General features: G+C 38.7%; 1 protein-coding gene across 3 annotated transcripts in view; it reads right to left on the bottom strand.

Annotated features, from left to right (window-relative positions):
• RELN (reelin) overlaps window positions 1-22,000 on the bottom strand; it is a 534,275-nt gene that overhangs the window by 454,722 nt on the left and 57,553 nt on the right. For all 3 annotated transcript variants that reach the window (XM_070469617.1, XM_070469611.1, XM_070469614.1), the window contains exon 2: window positions 4,665-4,775. In XM_070469617.1, coding sequence (XP_070325718.1) covers window positions 4,665-4,775 — 111 coding nt within the window. The remainder of the gene's footprint in view (window positions 1-4,664; window positions 4,776-22,000) is intronic.

The following is a 22,000-nucleotide window of genomic DNA, read 5'->3' as shown; positions in this document are numbered from 1 at the left end:
GGTTTTACACAGGAGCATATGTAGTTATACTAGAGGGATTACATTTATACAACAATATCTTAAGAGTAATTATGGCCTTATTTTGGCTGGTCATACACACAAATTATATTCAAAAGAGAGTGACTATAACTTTAGTGTAATCAGTACAATTAAAATTAACTATAAGCGGAAAAAAGGGCTTCTCAGGTGGCTCAGTGGTTAAGAGTCAACCTGCTAATACAGCAAATGCAGGTTCGATCCCTGGATCAGGAAGACCCCCTGGAGAAGGAAAGAGCAACGCGCTCCAGCATCCCTGCCTGGAAAACCCCATGGACAGAGGGGGTGCGCACCAGGCGCTGTAACCCATGAGGTCACAAAGAGTTGGACACGACTGAGCACACACATGCATACACACACATTTAACTAGTTGTGATAAGCAAGGCAATGTAAAACATATAGTTGGGCCTAGAAAAGTACTTCTAGGATTTTTTTTTTTCCACTTTTGCGTATATGTGCTCACTCACTCAGTTGTGTTTTGGCAGGCGGTTCTTTACCAGCTAAGCTTATCACACACTAATTCCACGATACATTGGAAAAATGCAAATAAGTAATATTTGCTTAAAATTTCATCAGTTAAAAGTGTTAGTCACTGTCCATGGGATTCTCCAGGCAAGAATACTGGAGTGGGTTGCCATTCCCTTCTCCAGGAGATCTTCCCGACCCAGGGCTCAAACCTGGGTCTCTTGCACTGCAAGTGGTTTCTTTACTGACTGAGCCACCTTAAGTCAGAGCCTAATGATAGATATGTATTCAATAATTCTTTGGTTCTAGATCAAAGACTGCCACATTATTTCAGTCTGATTCCTATAGCTACAAAACTATCAAAAAGCAGAAATTCTGTTACATTTTACCTTCTATAAGACTGTTCTTTTATTTTCTAATCTATACCCTATTCAAATCTTTTCCATTCTATTTAAAAACTATATTACACTAAAATACAAAAAATGTAATGTGCTTTTGTTTCCAAAATGATCATTTATCTAAAAAGACATTTAATCTTCTGTTTTCTATTATATTATTTATAAAGATTAACTGTTTAATAATATTCAAGTCATTTTATTAAATTTTGTTTTTAAGGTAACTTACCACTATCACATAAACACACAAAAAATTGTTTGGATATTACTGGAACTTAAAAAAAGATCTCAATTACCCATCCATCCACATAAAAATCATGTCCTATAAAAAACACCAAGTGACTAGTGGGAGACCTGAGCATTTGATTATGGAGGTCAAACTACCATCAATGGACTTCAAGTTCAGAAGTCTCTTCAGCCTCTATATCTTAGGCTGGAGGTCATGGGAAGACTACGTGCCACTTAACCAAACCAAAATACATTCTAATTCAAGTGAAACTGCCTTTTTACAAGCTTTCTGAAAGCTTGTAAGCTTTCAAAGTCACCATGGAAAATACCTTAAGGCTAAGGGGTCTTTAAACCATTTCTAAAAATTTTCAATTCTTATTTTGTTTGGCTTACTAGCTAAAATCTGAGGCATATGATACATGCATTGTATATATTCTTTCAATGTATGTTTACAATATACTTATAAATGATACTTAATGACTCTTCTCATTTCAAGCCTCCATCATGGCAAATGATGGTTACTTCATTCAGCCAAGTTCTCTCAAACCATGTGGAGCTACAACCCTCAGATTAATGCCACCTGGGAACTGTTTCTCTGGGTGTGTGCTTCCTCCCTGCCCCACCCCAGGCCAGCCAAAGGAAGTACATAAAAGTCCTGGACTGAGGACAGCAGCTGCTTCAGGTATCAAGATTTATAATTTGGGGATACCTAGTTTTAATTCCGGAAAAGGCAATGGCACCCCACTCCAGTGCTCTCACCTAGAAAATCCCATGGACGGAGGAGCCTGGTAGGCTGCAGTCCATGGGGTCGCTAAGAGTCGGACACGACTGAGTGACTTCCCTTTCACTTTTCACTTTCATGCATTGGAGAAGGAAATGGCAGCCCACTCCAGTGTTTTTGCTTGGAGAATCCCAGGGACGGGGGAGCCTGGTGGGCTTCCATTTATGGAGTCGCACAGAGACACAACTGAAGTGACTTAGCAGCAGCAGTTTTACTTCAATGGTGAAGGACAGGGAAGCCTGGCATGCTGCAGTCCATGGGATCGCAAAAAGCTGGACACAACTGAGTGACTGAACAACAAGTTTTACTAAATATTTTCTATGTGGTGAGGGCTTTATCACCTCCTTTCATCCTTGCAGCTGCTCAACACCTTAGGAAAGCAGGTGTCATTGTCATCAGCATTTCATAGATGAGGAAATTAAGCTTAGTAAGCAACGTGGCTGAGGCACATGACTAATGAAGGCTGAGGTCTGGATCTGCGAGCAGGTCTGGCTGACTGCATGGTGCACAGTCTTACCCCACCCACACCCCCCACATATGCTCCTTCTGGTCCAGGCTTGGCCCATGTCAGTGTGCACCTGGACTCCTTCCATGCCTTGTCACATCAGACCTTTAACCACTGAACAGTCTCTTTGCATCCACTCCTGGACCTGACAGTTTGTTCTCCATGCTGACAAGACAGTGATCCCTTTAAAATGGAAGTCTGTTCAAGTCACTCCTCAGCTGAGACCCCCAAAGCACCCTCTGCTCCTGAATGCTCTGGCCGTGGTCTCCTATCTGGCCTTATCTCTTTCCCTCTTGGTTTCAGGTCAGTCACTCCAAGGTTTTCTTTTCATCCCTAGAACACAGCCAGCCTCTTCCCACCCTGAGGCCTTTGCATCTACTGTTCTCTCCTTCAGGAGTGCTGTGCCCCACCTTCCACAGGGAGCTAATTCCTTCACATTCTTCACATCTCAGCTCAATACGACTTCCCCAGGAAAGCTTCTTGTAACTATATGCCATTTTACTCCAGTTTAGATTTCATTTCTCTGTCACACCCTTTCCCAGCACTCAGTACATTTCCTAGCTAGCCCCTAGCAAGATTTACTATTACATATTTATATGGTCATTTAAATAATGTCTCTCCCATTTAATTAATGTAGACGAGTGGTTCCCAAAATTTAGTAGTTATCAAAATCACCTCAAGTGCTTATTAAAAAACTGAACACTATCTCATCGCCCACAGTATCTGATCCACTGAGTCTGGAGTAAGACCAGGAACTCTAGTTACAAGTTCCCAGGGATGCTGAAGGTGTGGACCGTGGACTGATCCAGTACAGTGGCTCTCAACCCTGGATAAGCAGTAAAATCACCTGGGAGCCAATGCCAAGCCCTGTTCTCAGAGGTTCTGGTTCAGCTGGGCTAAGGCAGAACCCAGGACGTCTTATCCCAAATACTGCATATTTATCCTAAAACTGTTTTTATCTAAAATTTAAATTTAGCCAGTATCCTATAAATTTTTATTTGTTAAATCTGGAAACCCTACTTGAAAATCCTACATAACACATAGTATGGCATATATTTAAGTACACATATTATATATATATGATTATAACTGACCTCTCACTTCTACAGAGCACAGTAAGGGTGGGAATAAAAATGTGGAATTTTTAGACAAGAGAATCTTATTTTTTCTGAAGAATTAGACCATAAAAGTAGTAACCAACAGATTATAAAAGCTTACCTGGGATCTTTTAAAAATAGAGCAAATTCTCAATGTCAGATAATTTTAACAAGATGATTAAATGACTTCTTGGTTTCTTTACCCTGAGGCTATGAACCTCATCTTGGGTCAGCAGGGTACCACTGCAGCCTCAACATTATTGCTCTGACATCAGGCAGTAATGCACCTGGACAGAGCTCTGCTGGGACTCAACATAGAGGGGATGTTCCTTCATATATCAAAAGTAGGTAAAATTTATTTATTTAATAAATATTCAAGGAAAAATAAAACATTGAACACATGGTTGCCTTCAATAAAGAAATTCTCTCTCACACTAATGGAGGAAATCTCATACAGTTTTCTAATCTCAGAGTAGGATCAGAGATTTCATGTCTTACATAAATTGATACAGTAAATTTGCATTTTTGATGCTGTAAAGGGTCTACTGAATTCCAGATTGGCATGTTTATCAAGCTTTGGGTAAACTACAGATTTCCAAATCTAGAACCCTCTGTGATCAGTGACCATCACATAGCATTCTGCCTCCACTTAAGTAAACTTCCAGATTTCTAGGTTAAGGACAAAGACTCCATATATGTATTTTAAATATTAAATCACATTGTTTTATGAAAATTCAGAGAATGCAATAATTTCAACAATTATTGCTATCTTTCACTGTGTGTGATGCTTACTTGCCAAACAACATGACACTTTTCACCTACTCCAAGATTTTAAGAACTGTTTATAAAAACAGGTTACTGAATAAATGCATGGGCATCAGAATGAATTCCAATTCCATCAACCTAAATGACAGAACACAGGAATCTACTCAAATCCCACAGGACCGAGTGTAATAGCAGCAGTACATGGAGAGAGGAATAGAATGGCCATCACACCAAACTCGTGGTTGGTTGCATATTTATGACTTACTTCAACTCACTTAACTTTAAGCAAACATACAAAAATCACTTCAGATTATTTTCTATGAAATAATAAATGTCAAATACTTTTAGATATTTCAAAAATAAGACCTATAACTGCGTAAAATATAGCTTACCAAACCCAAATGCATTAGACCCTCCAATGCTCTGTGAAGCCTGGACACTGGTAGACGTGTACAGTCCAGTCACCAGCAAGCCATCAAAGAAGGTGCTTGTCGAAATTGTCACTGAAACACAGGGGAAAAAAGAAACCTCAATTAGTACAGTCAGAATAATGAGATACATTTCTGAAGTGTTAGACACTGTCAAAACAGTCTTTACTCATTATTAATAAATTATTTTTATACTATCCCTACTTAGTACTTCCTTGATATCAGAAATTATATAGGAGCAAAAAGAAACTCAGAACTCCACTGTCTATAATCGCTGGTCCTAAATTTAGCACATCAGCCCCACCTTTCCGCATTCATTTACACTTTCCCTAGCTATGTGCAAAATCATCAGAAAATAATGTAGTACTGAATAGTCAGTTTCCCACCTTCACTACCACCCCTGAAGGCAGTCAAAGGCATTGCTGGAGTTTTGGCATTGTGATGAAACACTCTTATTTTTTTAAATATTCCATACTGTGGGAAACAATCTTACACCAGCTGAAAGCAGAACAGTAAGTTGTGCTGCACTTCTTATTGTTAGTCTGTGTTTCATAGATGAGTCCCCTGAAGTCTTTAACAAAAGCAGGCTAATTTGCATGAAGACAGTCAGCCCTTTTCCTTTTGAGAACAAGAAAAGAAGACCACTGCATGCTTTAAGTTTTAGAACAAAGTCTACAAGAGGAGTCCAAATGGTGTCATAACCAGAAAATCAGGATGTTCCTGAGGAAAAAATGGTCAAATTAACTGTATCTGTACACTACTTAGGTTTGGCTTCTTAAAATTGTATCTTGCTCACACCCTAAAAGTTGGTCGTAATTTCCTCCTTGAAAATAATTTTTTCTCCTGCACTGCCTTTATTATACCAAGATGAAGTCATTTGTAGGAAGCAGCCAAGAGAAAGTATTATTATTGTGGCAGTACACAGTGTAAGACTGAAATCATGCTTGCTGGCAGTAAGGAGAATGACTCGAGTCACATTAACTGTGATGAGAATGTTTAAATTAAACTCCAGGAAATCCAGTGAGTAGAGCAGAATGGTTTGAAACTTCCATATCATAAAACATACATAAAACACTTGTATCAACAGAAGAGCCTGACAACATACTACCCCCAAAACGGCACTGGATGTTGAAGTAAATCATCGCCACATTCTTTAGTCAGATATGAGTGCTGGCATGTAAACCACATGAAAACCATTCAGCGGGGCACTGAAATAAGTAGTTTATATGCATTATCTCATTTCATTATCAAAACATGTCTGTGGAGGGGGTACTGTTACTATTCCCAGGAGACAAGTGAGGAATCTGTGGCATGGAACAATGAGGAACTTTGCCCAGGACCATCTGATAACATCTGAACTTTTTGATGCTGTTTATCTGGCTTCTCTCCCATTTTTTTCTCTGCCTCTCTGCCCCTAACCCCCTGCCCAACTAGATCCCACAGTCACAAACTGGCCGTGGCCAAACTTTTGTTCAGTAACTCTTTCCCACATTATTCACATGCATTAGGAGTATTTCAAAGCAAAATGAAAGCTATAGGAGTCAATATCACTGTTGACTAGAAAAGAAGAAGGCCAACGGCAGCCAGGAGATATCCCCCATGTCATGTTGGTTAAGACCTAGGCCAGATAAGGGATGAGATCTGGGTCCTGGACCCTCATATGCTGCTACCTGTTCTTCAGCAAAACCACTTTGCCTCTCAGAGTCTAAATTTCCTCATTTATAGAATCACAGCTTAGTTGTCAGCCATCTGTTTTGCTTACCCCATATACTCACAACTGGTTCTATTGATGCCTTCATCCTTCATTTCGGTGAGATAAAAAGTCCTTAAATGTCCCCCTCCCATCTAAGAGGTCTAGAATTAAGTCACTTCCTGTTAAGTTGCCTATACGAACCACAGGACTCAAATGTTGTTGTCTCAGGTCATCCTTCACAGCCTGCAGAGCCTCACTGTGGATTCATAGGACCCTGCTTTTACCTCCTGCCTCTCAATCCATCCCACTCCAGTCCAGCAAGATGGCACCTATCTGGTGTTAAGGCACAAGCACAGCCACTGTGGATTTCTCTGCATTTCTTTATGCTTCTATTCTGCTTCCTATCTCCAAGACTCTGAAAAATGTAAGGGCTTATGGTTTGGGGATTGAGGCAAAACTAAATTTGAGTTTTACCCTGTCTCTACCTTCGTCCCTTGTGTGATCCTGGGTGAGTCACTGACTGTTGCTGTTCGGTCACTAAGTCATGTCTGACTCTTTGCAACTCCAGGAACTAAAGCACACCAGGCTTCCCTGTCTTTCACTATCTTCCGGAGTTTGTTCAAACTCATAGACTATCCACACACAAAAGGGAATGATAATACTATCAGGTCTACTGTAAAAAATAAAGGCAAATGTTTATTACCTATCAATGTATCTAGATCCTTAACACACTATCATGCATATAGTAATGAATCAGTAAAAGTGAGTTACTTTTCCCTGCCCTTTTTTAGACCTGAAAGCCCTGCTTTGCTCTTCCCTTCCTGAGAACTGGGCTCCTGCACAGACCTCCTGGCATCTCCCTCGCTATATGCCTAGGTGTGCCCAACCGCTGGACTGCCCACCTCTGAGTCCTGCTGCCTGCGGGGTTCTCCAAGTACCCTTTCCACCCACTACTTCATTTGTGACCACAGTTCATTCAAGTCTGAACTGTGACTGCAAGTGGGCCCAAGATAAATGAACATCCCCAGCTTGTTATTAATTTATCTTCCTTTCCAAAAGATATTCTTCAAGCATCTGTTCATGTTAACTTAGAACAGAAGCTAAACACTCTCAGAGAAGTGGCTAAAACAGAAAAAAACCATGCATGGCAGCTCTCAATCTTTCTTCTACTGCTCTCAATTATTCATTTCTGGCCTCAAACAGCTACGTACCTCCCAGCAAAACATAAGCCCTGCCATGCCTGCTGTGACAACTGATAGATTCAGTTTATTGATGGCTTGTATATATCTAGGGAAGTTTCAGTCCCTTAGAGACATGCATCGAGGAAGCTGTCTAGGTGGTCTGTGACTCATGTGGTTACTGAGCATGGCCACAGTCTATTCTGCCCCTTAGATATCCATCCAGATCATTAATCCTTGCCAGACCTCCCCTCTTAACCACCACCCAGTGCCTCTTTAGACCTAAGGATGAAGCAAATTCTGATCTTAATTTTTCCACACACCACACAAGAAGCCTACATCAGATCAGTCCTTTTCTTTACTTAGATTCTTGGGTGCTGAAGCAGCAAGGTCTAGTGAAAACAGTTCATGACTAAGAGAACTGTATTTAATTTCCAGTATCATTAATTTGCTATGCTCCAACTGAGGAAGCTCTTATCTCTACTTGATTCTATTTCTAGCAGTGATGTGAACATATATTATTTGGTAACATCATGCATAGGTGGGCTTAAACATGTGAGGTATTGTTGTTCAGCTAAGGAATGTCCAACTCTTTGTGACCTCACAGATTGCAGCATGCCAGGCTCCCTTCTCCTCCACTATTTCCTGGAGTTTGCTCAAGTTTATGTCCATTGAGTCAGTGATGCCTCCTAACCATCTCATCCTCTGCTGCCTCCTTCCTTGCTAAATATGCAAGATATCATTTCTAAACATTAAGTGACTTAGAAAAAAAATCATAAGAAAAACACTACTCTTAGGGACGCTTGGCTTTACATACCATCCATAAGCTGACTACTCTCAAATTGCTATCTCCAGTCCAAACCTCTTTATACATGCTCTCTCTGTATACACACACGCACACACACACACACTGCTTAACACGTCTACTCAATACTCCCACTCAGAGGTCTGTGAGACATCTCAACTTCAACAGGACCAAAATCGAAAACCCACCCCACCCCCAAAACTGCTTCTCCTGCAGCCTTCCTCAACTCTGCTGATGGCAGCACCATTGTTCCTGCTGCTTAGGCCAAAACTCTTTAAGTTAATTTTGGAACCATCTTCTCCCATACTCTGAATGAAGACCATCAGTAAATCATGTTGGTTCTGCCTTCAGATCATAACCAGAATCTGACCATTTACCACACTGTTCTGAGCTATCACCATCTCTACCATTGTTGCACTAGACATTAATCTGGTCTTCCTGGTTCTACGCTTCTCTACAGTATCTCCCCAGTATAAGAGTCAGAGGAATTCTTTTAAGACATCCAGTCATATCATTCCACTGCTTAGAACTCTCCAATGCTCTAAGCTAGTGGATGTGATGGAATTCCAGTTGAGCTATTTCAAATCCTGAAAGACAATACTGTGAAAGTGCTGCACTCAATATGCCAGCAAATTTGGAAAAACTCAGCAGTGGCCACTGGACTGGAAAAGGTCAGTTTTCATTCCAATCCCTAAGAAAGGCAATCCCAAAGAATGCTCAAACTACCGCACAATTGCACTCATCTCACACGCTAGTAATGCTCAAAATTCTCCAAGCCAGGCTACAGCAATACGTAAACCGTGAACTTCCAGATGTTCAAGCTGGTTTTAGAAAAGGCAGAGGAACAAGAGATCAAATTGCCAACATCCATTGGATCATCGAAAAAGCAAGAGAGTTCCAGAAAAACATCTATTCTGCTTTATTGACTATGCCAAAGCCTTTGACTGTGTGGATCACAATCAACTGTGGAAAATTCTGAAAGAGATGGGATTACCAGACCACCTGGCCTGCCTCTTGAGAAACCTGTATGCAGGTCAGGAAGCAACAGTTAGAACTGGACATGGAACAACAGACTGGTTCCAAATAGGAAAGGAGTACGTCAAGGCTGTATATTGTCACCCTGCTTATTTAACTTATATGCAGAGTACATCATGAGAAACGTTGGGCTAGAAGAAGCACAAGCTGGAATCAAGATTGCCAGGAGAAATATCAATAATCTCAGATATGCAGATGACACCACCCTTATGGCAGAAAGTGAAGAGGAACTAAAAAGCCTCTTGATAAAAGTGAAAGAGGAGAGTGAAAAAGTTGGCTTAAAGCTTAACATTCAGAAAACCAAGATCATGGCATCTGGTCCCATCACTTCACAGGAAATAGATGGGGAGACAGTGGAAACAGTGTCAGACTTTATTTTGGGGGGCTCCAAAATCACTGCAGATGGTGATTGCAGCCATGAAATTAAAAGATGCTTACTCCTTGGAAGGAAAGTTATGACCAACCTAGACAGCATGTTAAAAAGCAGAGACAATACTTGGCCAACAAAGGTCTGTCTGGTCAAGGCTATGGTTTTTCCAGTGGTCATGTATGGATGTGAGAGTTGGACTGTGAAGAAAGCTGAGTGCTGAAAAATTGATGCTTTTGAACCGTGGTGTTGGAGAAGATTCTGGAGAGTCCCTTGGCCTGCAAGGAGATGCAACCAGTCCATCCTAAAGGAGATCAGTCCTGGGTGTTCATTGGAAGGACTTATGTTGAAGCTGAAACTCCAATACTTTGGCCACCTCATGTGAAGAGTTGACTCACTGGAAAAGACCCTGATGCTTGGAGGGATTGGGGTCAGGAGAAGCGGATGACAGAGGATGAGATGGCTGTATGGCATCACCAACTCTATGGACATAGGTTTGAGTAAACTCCAGGAGTTGGTGATAGACAGGTAGGACTGGCATGCTGCAATTCATGAGGTCGCAAAGAGTCAGACACGACTGAGTGACTGAACTGAACTGAACAAGATCCTACGTGATCTGTCACTGTTCCCTCTCTGTTCTCATCACCTTCTGCTCTCCTCCTGGCTCACCCCACTCCAGGTATACTAGCCTCCTTGCTGTAATCACTTATATCAAGCCTTTGTACTAGCTCTTTCCTCTGCCTTGGACTCTCTTTCTCCAGATACAGAAGGGTCAGTGGTTTATATAAAAATCATCTGATAATAAGTTAATGGCTTAAATAGGTAAACACATTTAAACAATTCAGTCTGCCATATGATCTACTTATTTTCATGGTTTTACAAATGTTCATGGTAAATTTATAAAATTCTTTTCCAGAAGACATTTTTTCCTTTGAGTCAATTTTTTTCATCTTTTAATACTTTCATTAAAAACTCTTGTATGGAGAACTAGCCACTTTACAGAGGAAAAAAAGCAATATAAATAATATGGACTGCAAGTAGAATTTTGAACTTACCAGTACATTTTAGGGAAGAAATAAAGCAAGTTATATTATTACCTATAATCAGAAAGCATAAGTGTCTTATCAGATCACATAATTCCCTTGTTCAACAAACATCTCTAGCTCCCTATCATCCACAGATTAAAATCTTATATTTAGTATGATTTCAAAGTCCTTCATGTTGTGGCCATAATCAGTCTCTCCAGTCAATTTTCCCCATTTTAGCTGCAAATACCCTTTGATCCACTTCAACTAGGACATATTCTTAACTAACCTGTTTCCTTGCCTTTCTTTAAAGGGTACCTTCACCAAGAGTTACCTTCCTGGTTTCCTTTTGCTGAAATTCTATCCATTATTCAGGGACAGGCTCAAATGATATCTCTCTCAAGAAGTCTCTTCTGACCTCCTAGGGAAAGCTCCCTCTCTCCTCTCACTGACCCCAGTGAGAGGGGTCTCAGTTCAGTTCAGTTCAGTCACTCAGTTGTGTCCGACTCTTTGTGACCCCAAGAATCGCAGCACGCCAGGCCTACCAGTCCATCACAAACTCCCGGAGTCTACTCAAACACATGTCCATCGAGTTGGTGATGCCATCCAGCCACCTCATCCTCTGTCATCCCCTTCTCCTCCTGACCCCAATCCCTCCAAGCATCAGGGTCTTTTCCAATGAGTCAACTCTTCGCATGAGGTGGCCAAAGTATTGGAGTTTCAGCTTCAACATAAGTCCTTCCAATGAACACTCAGGACTGATCTCCCTTAGGATGGACTGGTTGCATCTCCTTGCAGGCCAAGGGACTCTCCAGAGTCTTCTCCAACACCACGGTTCAAAAGCATCAATTTTTTGGCGCTCAGCTTTCTTCACAGTCCAACTCTCACATCCATACATGACCACTGGAAAAACCATAGCCTTGACCAGACAGACCTTTGTTGGCCAAGTAATGTCTCTGCTTTTTAACATGCTGTCTAGGTTGGTCATAACTTTCCTTCCAAGGAGTAAGCGTCTTTTAATTTCATGGCTGCAATCACCATCTGCAGTGATTTTGGAGCCCCCCAAAATAAAGTCTGACACTGTTTCCACTGTCTCCCCATCTATTTCCTGTGAAGTGATGGGACCAGATGCCATGATCTTGGTTTTCTGAATGTTAAGCTTTAAGCCAACTTTTTCACTCTCCTCTTTCACTTTCATCAAGAGGCTTTTTAGTTCCTCTTCACTTTCTGCCATAAGGGTGGTGTCATCTGCATATCTGAGATTATTGATATCTCTCCTGGCAATCTTATTCCAGCTTGTGCTTCTTCCAGCCCCACGTTTCTCATGATGTACTCTGCATATAAGTTAAATAAGCAGGGTGACAATATACAGCCTTGACGGACTCCTTTTCCAATTTGGAACCAGTCTGTTGTTTCATGTCCAGTTCTAACTGTTGCTTCCTGACCTGCATACAGGTTTCTCAAGAGGCAGGTCAGGTGGTCTGGTAATCCCATCTCTTGAAGAATTTTCCACAGTTTATTGTGATCCACACAGTGGAAGGCTTTGGCATAGTCAATAAAGCAGAAATAGATGTTTAGTTACATGCAATACTTGAAACATTCTAACTTCCACAGAGCCTGGCCCAGAGGAAGAGCCCAACAGATGCTTGTTAAATTCAACCATGCACTTCCTTTAATCTTACGGCATCATAATGCAACCTAACTATGGAAAGTTAGGTAATGGACCCTACTCCTTAAAAAAGGGAGATGATAATACATGTTATAAAAATTATTTGGACATTCTGCCTAGATTTTTATTTTTTAAGTCTCTGTCCTGTGCTTTTAAATAAATTTTTCTGTTATTGGATTAGCAAAAAAAAAAAAAAAAAAAACTCAACCATGCAATATCTGAAAGAAAAATAAACACCTATATGAAAAGGTACATGCACCTCAATGTTCACAGGAGCATTATTTACAATTGCCAAGACATGGAAACAATCTAAGCGCCCACTGACAGATGAATGGATAAAGAAACTGTTGTATACAATGGAATTCTACTCAACCACAAAAAAGAACAAAATTTTGCCATTTGCAGCAACATGGATGGACCTGGAGGGCATTATGCTAAAAGTCAGAGAAAGATAAATACTGTATGATATCACTTATATGTGGAATCTTCAACAAACTAGTGAATATAACATAAAAGAAACAAACTTATAGACACAGAGAATAAACTGGTGGTTACCAGTGGGGGAGTGGCATTACAGGGATGGAGGGAGTGAAAGGTAAAAACTACTGTGTATAAGACAGGCTCAAGAATGTATTGAACAACACAGAAAATATGGCCGATATTTTGTAACAACTATAAATGGAAAGTAACTTTTAAAAATTATATGTACTTTTTAAAATTAAATAGTTTTTAAAAAATCAACCATACAGAAACATGTTACATCATCATGGGTGTGCAATTAGTTGCTTCAGTCGTGTCTGACTGTTTCTGACCCTATGGAGCCCACCAGGCTCCTCTGTCTGTGGGGTTCTCCAAGCAAAAACACTGCAGTATGTTGCTATGCCTTCCTCCAGGAGATCTTCCTGACCCAGGGATTGAACCTGCATCTCTTGCATTGCAGGTAGATTCTTAATGCACTAAGACACCTGGGAAGCCCCTGTTACAACATAAAGTAACATAAAAATAAAATATAACTGAGAATATAGTATAGCCAATGTAACTAAAATTGTGAAATCTCTATCTCTTCTACAGAAAAAAAAAGGACCAGTGCTATTCATTCAGGTATATGAAAGTAGAGAAGTTTCTCCCAAAAGGAAACAAAAATAAAAAATTAATGCAGTATTTTTATTGTAGTACTCAAAAAATCAGAAATATCTAAGAAATTTTTGGTTGAATTTCACATTTAACCATAAAAGTGGTTATTTTGTATATATATATATACTTTGTGTGTGCATATGTCTGTATATATACATATTTTAGGTACCTACCAAATTAATCTTCTCATAATTTTGTCACTAAGACACTCTTATCCTCACTCTGAAGCTACTCTGCCATTTCCTCAAATGAAAAATAAGAAAGGATCAAAAGGCTGAGGAGGTTGTACGTATCTCTCTCACATCTGTGTTAAATTGGCAATGAGCTTAGCACTGGGAGCCTATGAATATGGATTGCCGGGTGGTGACAGCTGAATGAAAACATGATGTAGTGACACAATTCAATTCTTATCAGTGGCTCAAAGAGAACCTCTGTCTTAAAATGACTAATTACAGAGTCAGTTATTATCTATTATAGCGTCTATTAACCGTTTCCAATAAGACCCTAATACCATTCTTGCAGAAAATCACTGCAAAATGAAAGTCTGGAAGAAAATAAATTTAGACATTTAATGCTGTTTGCATTTCATCCTAAAGCTTCTGGCTTACAAATGCTCTCTGGGCCATTAAATTTTGATCACTTCAAGCATATTCCATTACTACTTTATATAAAAGACCTTTAATATGTGCAGAAAAGAAACATATTTTATAATATTTGAAATGGTGTTTCCTTTTCTTCCAAGATGACAAACATCAGAGGACAGAAAATTGCAAAAATCTTGAAATTAAGTATTAGTGATGATGCACCTATTGCAAAGAGCTTCCATTTCTTATTTTTATATATTTTGAAAATGAAAAGCACCACAACTAATACTGTCAATATTTTTTTTTAAATGTTGCTGCATTTTGCCTTATGAACAGAAACTCATTTGCCTTTGAATACATAACAGATTAAATAGCCTGAGGAACAAACATATTACTCTGAAAATGAAATCAACTCAGTTTATTTGCCACAAAATTTCATCAACATGATGTGTTCAACTACTGATTCTTCCTTAAAGTGCCACTAGCCCTGAGTACCAAATAGAGTCTATCTAAAAATACATTATAATCTACATTCAAAATCTCTATAAAAACATGATCCTCAAACTACTTTTCATTACATTTATTAATTCCATTATGACATGGTTTTATGTGGTTTTCAAATATTCAGCCAGCCATTTCAATAATAACATCCCCAAACCAACAATAGCTGGGAAAAAAATCCCACTGACATGTAAAAGAAATGACTGGAGGTCAAGATTCACTGAGATAGAGGGAATGAATCCATAGCAATGAACTGGACACAGAAATCTTATACTGAGACCAGGAACAAGTAGACTCCAGTTAGCCTTGTGAGAGGTAGAGAGAGATCACTCCCGCCTTACCTATTTACTCTAACAGCTATTCCAAAGAGGCACAAGAGGAAGATCATGGCTGTCCACCAGTGCCAGTCTCTAGAGAGGCACTGCTAAATGAACCTCACTCACTCTTTCCTGCTTCTGTGAATCTCTATTAAATGGCTGACCTAGAACATCTCTAACAGCATCTTACCCTCAAATGTAATTGTCACCTCCATCCCTCCTCCTCCTCCTCTTCATCATCATCAGGATCACCACAGCTAACAGTATTTGACCACTATATGCCACGTGCTGTGGTAAGTCTTATAAGAATATTTAATCATTTCAATATCCCTATGAAATAAGTACTATAAATACATGCTTTCATCCACGAGAATGCTGAAACAAAGAGGCGAGGGTGGGTTGAGAAACACACTTTACATGGCATGGAAAAGGTGGCTGTAAGAAATGGAAGCCATGCTCCTCATCCCAAATGCACTTCATTCGTCTGGAAGATGGGTGGCAGGGGCTTGACCTTCTCTCGCAAGGCAGTGGCACAGTGGTACTCTCAAACCCCAAGTGCATGAGTACAGTCTCTCGGGCATCTGCCCAGCATTTAACCTGATGTCTGCTGCACCAATTATCACAGCCCTCTTTAAAGAAAAGATCATTATTATTATTACTCCTCTTTTTCATTTTTTGGCTTTGTACTTTTGGCTATGTACTTCTGTCCCTGCCAAAGAGGGCAGAAAGAACGGCCTCCGGGGAGGACTAAATGCAGGGTGATGGAGGACTAAGTTGAAGAGCACAATAATAATGTCAGAAAGCCCTGGATCAGTCCACCTCCGTAAACAGAGGGAGCATGGCCTACAAACGCCCTCCCACCTTTGTTTCCATCTGAAAGCAGGGCGAAAACTGAGTATGATCTGGGGATTATGACAGGTGCAGGGAACCTATTACATGCAAAATTTAATGATGTATTAAAACACTTTTGAGGGTTTATAAAAATGTTCTTTGCTGGCTGGAAGAGGAATCCAGCATCTCTGTGGAAGTCTATTATGATATATTTATATTACAGATTCACAGAATCAGATGAGCCACAAGGAGTCTCTAAGTCTTATCTTTCCAGCACCACCAATAATAAAAGGAGAGCCACTGAGGTTTTTCCCTCCTTTAAATTCTTCCTAGGAGATAAAATAGATGCAGTCAAATGTGTTTGTGAACTTACTATTTTTAAAATTAAGCCCTTTGGAAGTAAGTTTAAACATCAGTGTTAATGTAAATCTTTTGTTTCTCTATCCCTCAACATTCCTTTTCCTTTATGCCCCAGGGTTGTCTCTTTCTTTCCCTTTCTCTGTCTCTGTCTCTGTCTCTCTCTCTCTCTCACCAGCATTTCTGAAAACACTAACAACCGGGATAAAATCTCACATGTCTTATTTAGGTGAAATCCCTTCCCGAGACTTGGAGACCTAGGTTCAGAATAAGGACCTGAGGTGAGGTCCTGAACAATATTTTTGAAACTGCCTTAAGATTGTTCAGTTTATGCTAAACACAAATTCTTTACTAGTGATCTTGAATATAAAGGAGAAAAATAGGATTTTACAATAATTTACCCTACTTTTAGTCCCAAGTGAAGTTAAAGCAGTAATAATTTTTTCCTGTCATCCACTTTTGGCTTTCATAACATGATTCTGAAGTTTCAAAAATCCCTACAAATAGTGATAAAATTGTTTAGTTTCTAAAAACAAAAACACTTATTTTCTTTATAAATAGCACTGTATTATAATTGAGAGAACTGTTGCCAAGAATTACTGGTATTTGTGATTTATCTCTGCCCTTATTTTTCATGTGTTACTTTTATATGAGGTCAGATGATACTCATACATGAAAATTTCATATTGTTGGCCCTGCACTCGATAAATTATTAAAGTGATGTGAATAAGAATGTGGTGTTCAGATTTTCAGCAATTTTTACCCTTTTGTTCTTTATTTTTTTAAATGAAAGACTACCTTGTCTATAATTCATCACAACTTTTAAAAATTTGAGCAAAAATTAGCTTTAAAAGAAAGAATTTTGGGGGACTTATTAACTCTAACCTTTTCAAAGAAGTTCTAAGAATGTTTCCTTTAACATATGGATGTTAATTAAGGTTTTCTAGGGGGAAAAATAAGCCTAGAAATCTTATAAGCACATATACAGGCAAACATGTTATAGTAGAAAGCACAGATGCCTAGGGAATAAGTACACATGTAATTTTTTTCCAGAACAATCAGATGTTTAAAGAATTTACACAATTAAAAGGGCCTGCAGCTATTTTGTTTTTATTACTCTATCTTGGATATTTTTTAACATGAAGTGCTCCCACAATTCCTCCAAAATGTGGTTTTGACTAGCGTAACTAAAGAAAATCTGAGTTCATGTAACAAATCACAGGGTGACTCCGAATAGTGTCCCAAGTTGTACAGAACATAAAGGTATGCTTTTGTTTGCAACTTAACATATTGATAATATACTATTACAAATTTTCAACATGGTAATTGTGTGTAATATATATCTATATGTTATGTGACAGAGATGTATCATATATCTCTTATGCTTGTAGATTGACTAAATCAACATTAATAACCAACAATTAACAGAACTGCTAATAGAGATAGTTAAACTAAATATAGCTGTGGAAGAAATATTTTCTTTTTTACAAAAAGGGCATTTTCATAGTATTCTCATTTGGCACTTCAGTATGTTCATTTCAATTCACTTAACTAATTACAGCAACTGTGCTAACATCAAAGCATCCATTTAAATACATACTGAGGTCATTACACATATGGCATACATATGGAAAAAATAAACTATGAAACTCTACAATTAACTTAAATAGGAAAAATAGAATATTCTCATTTACTTTATAGTCAGACTAATCAGACCTAGTTTGTGTGTGTGTGTGTGTCTGTGTGTGTGTATGTACATGTGTCCTGCCCAGCTCATTCATTCACTAAACAAATATTTACAAAGTGCTAGTACCTGATACTGGTAATATAATGTGAATCATCTGGATGTTTATAAAAACAGTATTTGAGTTAAAACTGTTCTTGTCCACTTGCAGAAACATCCTTATTCCATATTTTAAAATCTAAATCATAAACTCCAAAATTGCTAGCATTGAAATTCACAAAATAATGTTAAGTAAATGATGTGACAGAGAAATGTTCATGTACAGGCACAGCTAGTGGCTCTTCTAAATAAGCTGCAACTAAATACTTTTCTAAGAATTTTAGATAAGAATAATAACTAAATAAGAAAATAATTTAAATGACATTTACATTGACAGATGCTATCTGATAGTTCTTTGATAAGCTATAAAAGAAAGAATAAATATATAACTAATTTATATAACATCAAATTATAATTACATATACTATTTCTCTGATGTGTAAAAGGTGGAAAATGTCACCCCTTATATTTTACAACATGGCATTTAGTATCATGAGTTTTAAACTCCTTTTCAAAATACTAAAATCTCTTGTAGTGTACTATAAATTTGCATTTTTAATACAGCCATAAGACAGTTTTCCAAAGATGACGATAAAGAAAAACTCCAGGTGTGAATAATTATCAAGAAATATGTTAGGCTTAGGAATATAGGGAAAAGTTAAGTGAACAATTATGTAAAAACTGTTTAAATGACAGGAGTTTGTAAAGGACTAAATGTGTTTTGCACCTGTAGTATTCCTTATTTTCTGCTGTAGGATTTCTAAGACAATCTTAATCCAGTCTTAGTGCATATTTGTTTTTGATTTGTTGGGGTGTTTTTCTTGAGAAAATTGATATAAATTCTTAAGTTGAAGATTTCTATAAAAAAAGAGTTGAATAAAAGGCAAGCTTGAATATAGATGTATTTTTATAAACTCGTATGTTTTATTTGCAAGTATTTATATACAGAAATGCTTATCTAAGAATTCTAAACAGAATTTTAAAATATCAGTTATAATATCTATTCAATACAGATGGACTCATATTCTACAAGTAGTCACTAATGAAAGTATTACTTTTTAGTCAAATGATGAGTATCTGGTAGAATCATGAGCCAGACTAAATTCTCCCAAAGATTATTTTACTTTATTAACCAAAACTTCCAGTCACCTGAGAAACATCTTAAAATTCAGATTACTAGGTCTCCCCCTTCCCCCACTTGACTCCATCAGGGATTCTGATTCTACAGGATTGGTATAAAGCCCAGGAATTAGCAGGTCTAACAAGTTTCCAACCCGGTAAATTCTGTGTAGGTGGTTATGAAATAGACCAATTACAGTGATATGAAAAGCTCCAGATTGATACCTCATGGGAAATAGAATTTCCAGTGAAGGCTAACCACAAGACTAAAAATTATAATTGAATTGAAGCTATATTAAGAATTCCACTACAGTAAAAAGCTACTTTGCCTTTTACTACACTGCAACTTCCTCCTAGTGCAAATGATGTTTAGCAAAATGAGGATGTAATGGGACACCTGTTCTTAGGAGATCTCACATGTGCAGTGACTTTTCTCTTACAGAGGAGGACAGAATCTAAGATGAGGATCAGCAGCCAAGGCAGAAGATTTGGAGCAAGGACTACAGAGCAATGTCAGAACCTGTGGAGACTTTTAGGCAAATGGAGACCCTACAGTATGTCCTGACTCTGAATCAGGAATAAAGAAAAATAGCTAGCTATTTCCTGAACTTGGCAAACATTTTCAAAATGTTACATAAGTTATGGATTCAATACCAACAAAAATAAGGGGGAAGAAGATAGCGGAGGTTAAGTTACTATATCTTGCAGGAAAACCTTTCTGGATGCTATGGTGCACCCTCTCTTTTCTGATTGCTAGTAGGTCATTAGAATTTTCAGAATTTACTAATGGGGCAACATGAGGTTAAAGGTCTGCGGTTGCTGGAATTTTACTATCAGAAGTGCTCATGGTACTATTATTACCCATGAGACAGAGAAATAGTGGCTCAAAAACCACATGTACATTTTCGATACCATAGCTGGAGAACTGAGCTCACGTCCAGGGTTAGATGCTCTCACTTCCTCTTTTTCTATCTTGAGCTTCAACTCTTTTCTAAAGGTACTTGGATTCTACATTTTTCATTTGGAATAAGCTTCTTGGTGGAAAGGTGAAAATAGAATTTGGATAGCTAGACTTTCCCACCATCTTCCAATATCATACAGTTGAATGTGGTTATTTCTGGTAGTTATGTTCTAGAAAGAAACCACAAACACTGAATTAATGAATACTGACCACTGTTTCTAGAGAACAGACAGGTTTAGGTTTCTTTGAGCCACTCGTCACATTTTCACCAATCCGTCATCACATAGCTTTGTTTTATGCATACTCCTGTTTAAAGACGACCTTATTTAATAGGTATTATTGATTCATTAACATTTAACTTAGGGCCAGCACACTAGGACTCAGGTCTGAGTCAAGCTTATCTTTTCAGCACCTTAGTACTACCACTTTGGAACCATTTAAAACAGCAAAATTGCCTAGAAAAAAAAAAACACACAAAAATGCAAGAGATCACACTTAAATAGACTGAGAGAAGGATACTTGTTTATAGTATGAGGGTTGAAACAAGATGACAGAGCATTCAACCTCAGCTGGGAAAATGCAAGCCTGGCAGTTCTGAGAATGACTGCAAAAGAGGAGCAAGTATTAATTTGGGGGGGTTACCAATAATTTTTATCAAGTAGACAAAGTTGAAAACATGGAAGCTACGAAAAATGAAGGTTGACTGTATCATCTGCCCCAAGCCAAGGCCCATCCATTGCTTACTTCTGCCATGCAAAGTACCACAGACTGGGTGGGTTAAATAACAGACATGAAATTCTCACAGTGCTGGAGGCTGGAAGTCCAAGATCAAGGTGTCAACAGGTTTTGCTTCTATTTCTTCTGAGCCCTCTCCTTGGCTTGCAGATGGCCACCTTCAAACTGTGTCCTTCTTTGTATACACATATGTTCATGTCCAAACTTCCCCTTCTGATAATTACATCAGCCATATGGGAGTAGGTCTCACCTAAAAGATCTCATTTTAAGTTAACAACCTTTTTAAAGGCCTTTCTACAAATACAGTCTTATTCTGAGATGCTGAGAATTAGGACTTCAACATATTAATTTGGAGGAAGAAACCATCAATGCCTCTCTAGCACATACCAGTTTTCTCCGAGCTTCAGTTCACTTCCAAGAATGCTTGGACCTCCCTCAAGCATTCTTCAGGGCATATGCTTCCTTGTCTCCCTCTCTCTTTTGCCTTTTTTCAGTGCTTTTTGAAATCCAAGTTGATAAGGGCTGTCTCCCCTTTACTTCTTTTTTTTTTTTCCATTTATTTTTATTAGTTGGAGGCTAATTACTTTACATCATTGCAGTGGTTTTTGTCATACATTGAAATGAATTAGCCATGGATTCACATGTATTCCCCATCCAGGTCCCCCCTCCCACCTCCCTCTCCACCTGATCCCTCTGGGTCTTATTACAACAAGTTATAATTTATCATTAGAATCGACTCCTTAGAGACCCCTGTCCCTCTCAAGTCTTATAAAATTCCCTTTTGGAGCCTGTGCTCAAAAGATTAGAACCCTTACATAGTTTCACTGCCTCTTAAACACTTATTATATTAGAAGGCGTAGGAAGAATTCACCAGAATTTCATCCAGTCCTCCATAAACTGCCTAGAAATCACCTTTCCAGGCTTTCCTCCAACTCCACGCTCCTGTGTACCTCTATATTTCAAAGAAGATGAACTCAAGGACTGCTTTCCCAATTTCAGGCCTTTATTCTATATTTTATTTACCCAGAACTCCTCTCTTCTCCATCTCTCCCTGTTGAAATCCCTCCAATTCCTCAAGGTCTTATCTAAATGTCCCTCCTTCAGGAAAAAAGAAAGAAAGAAAGAGAAGTCGCTCAGTCATGTCCAACTCTTTGCGACCGCATGGACTATAGCTGACCAGGCTCATCCATCCATGGGATTTTCCAG

This window comes from Odocoileus virginianus, chromosome 1 (assembly GCF_023699985.2).
Source record: "Odocoileus virginianus isolate 20LAN1187 ecotype Illinois chromosome 1, Ovbor_1.2, whole genome shotgun sequence".
Classification (NCBI taxonomy): domain Eukaryota; kingdom Metazoa; phylum Chordata; class Mammalia; order Artiodactyla; family Cervidae; genus Odocoileus; species Odocoileus virginianus.
This window is presented reverse-complemented; position numbering and strand designations above follow the sequence as displayed.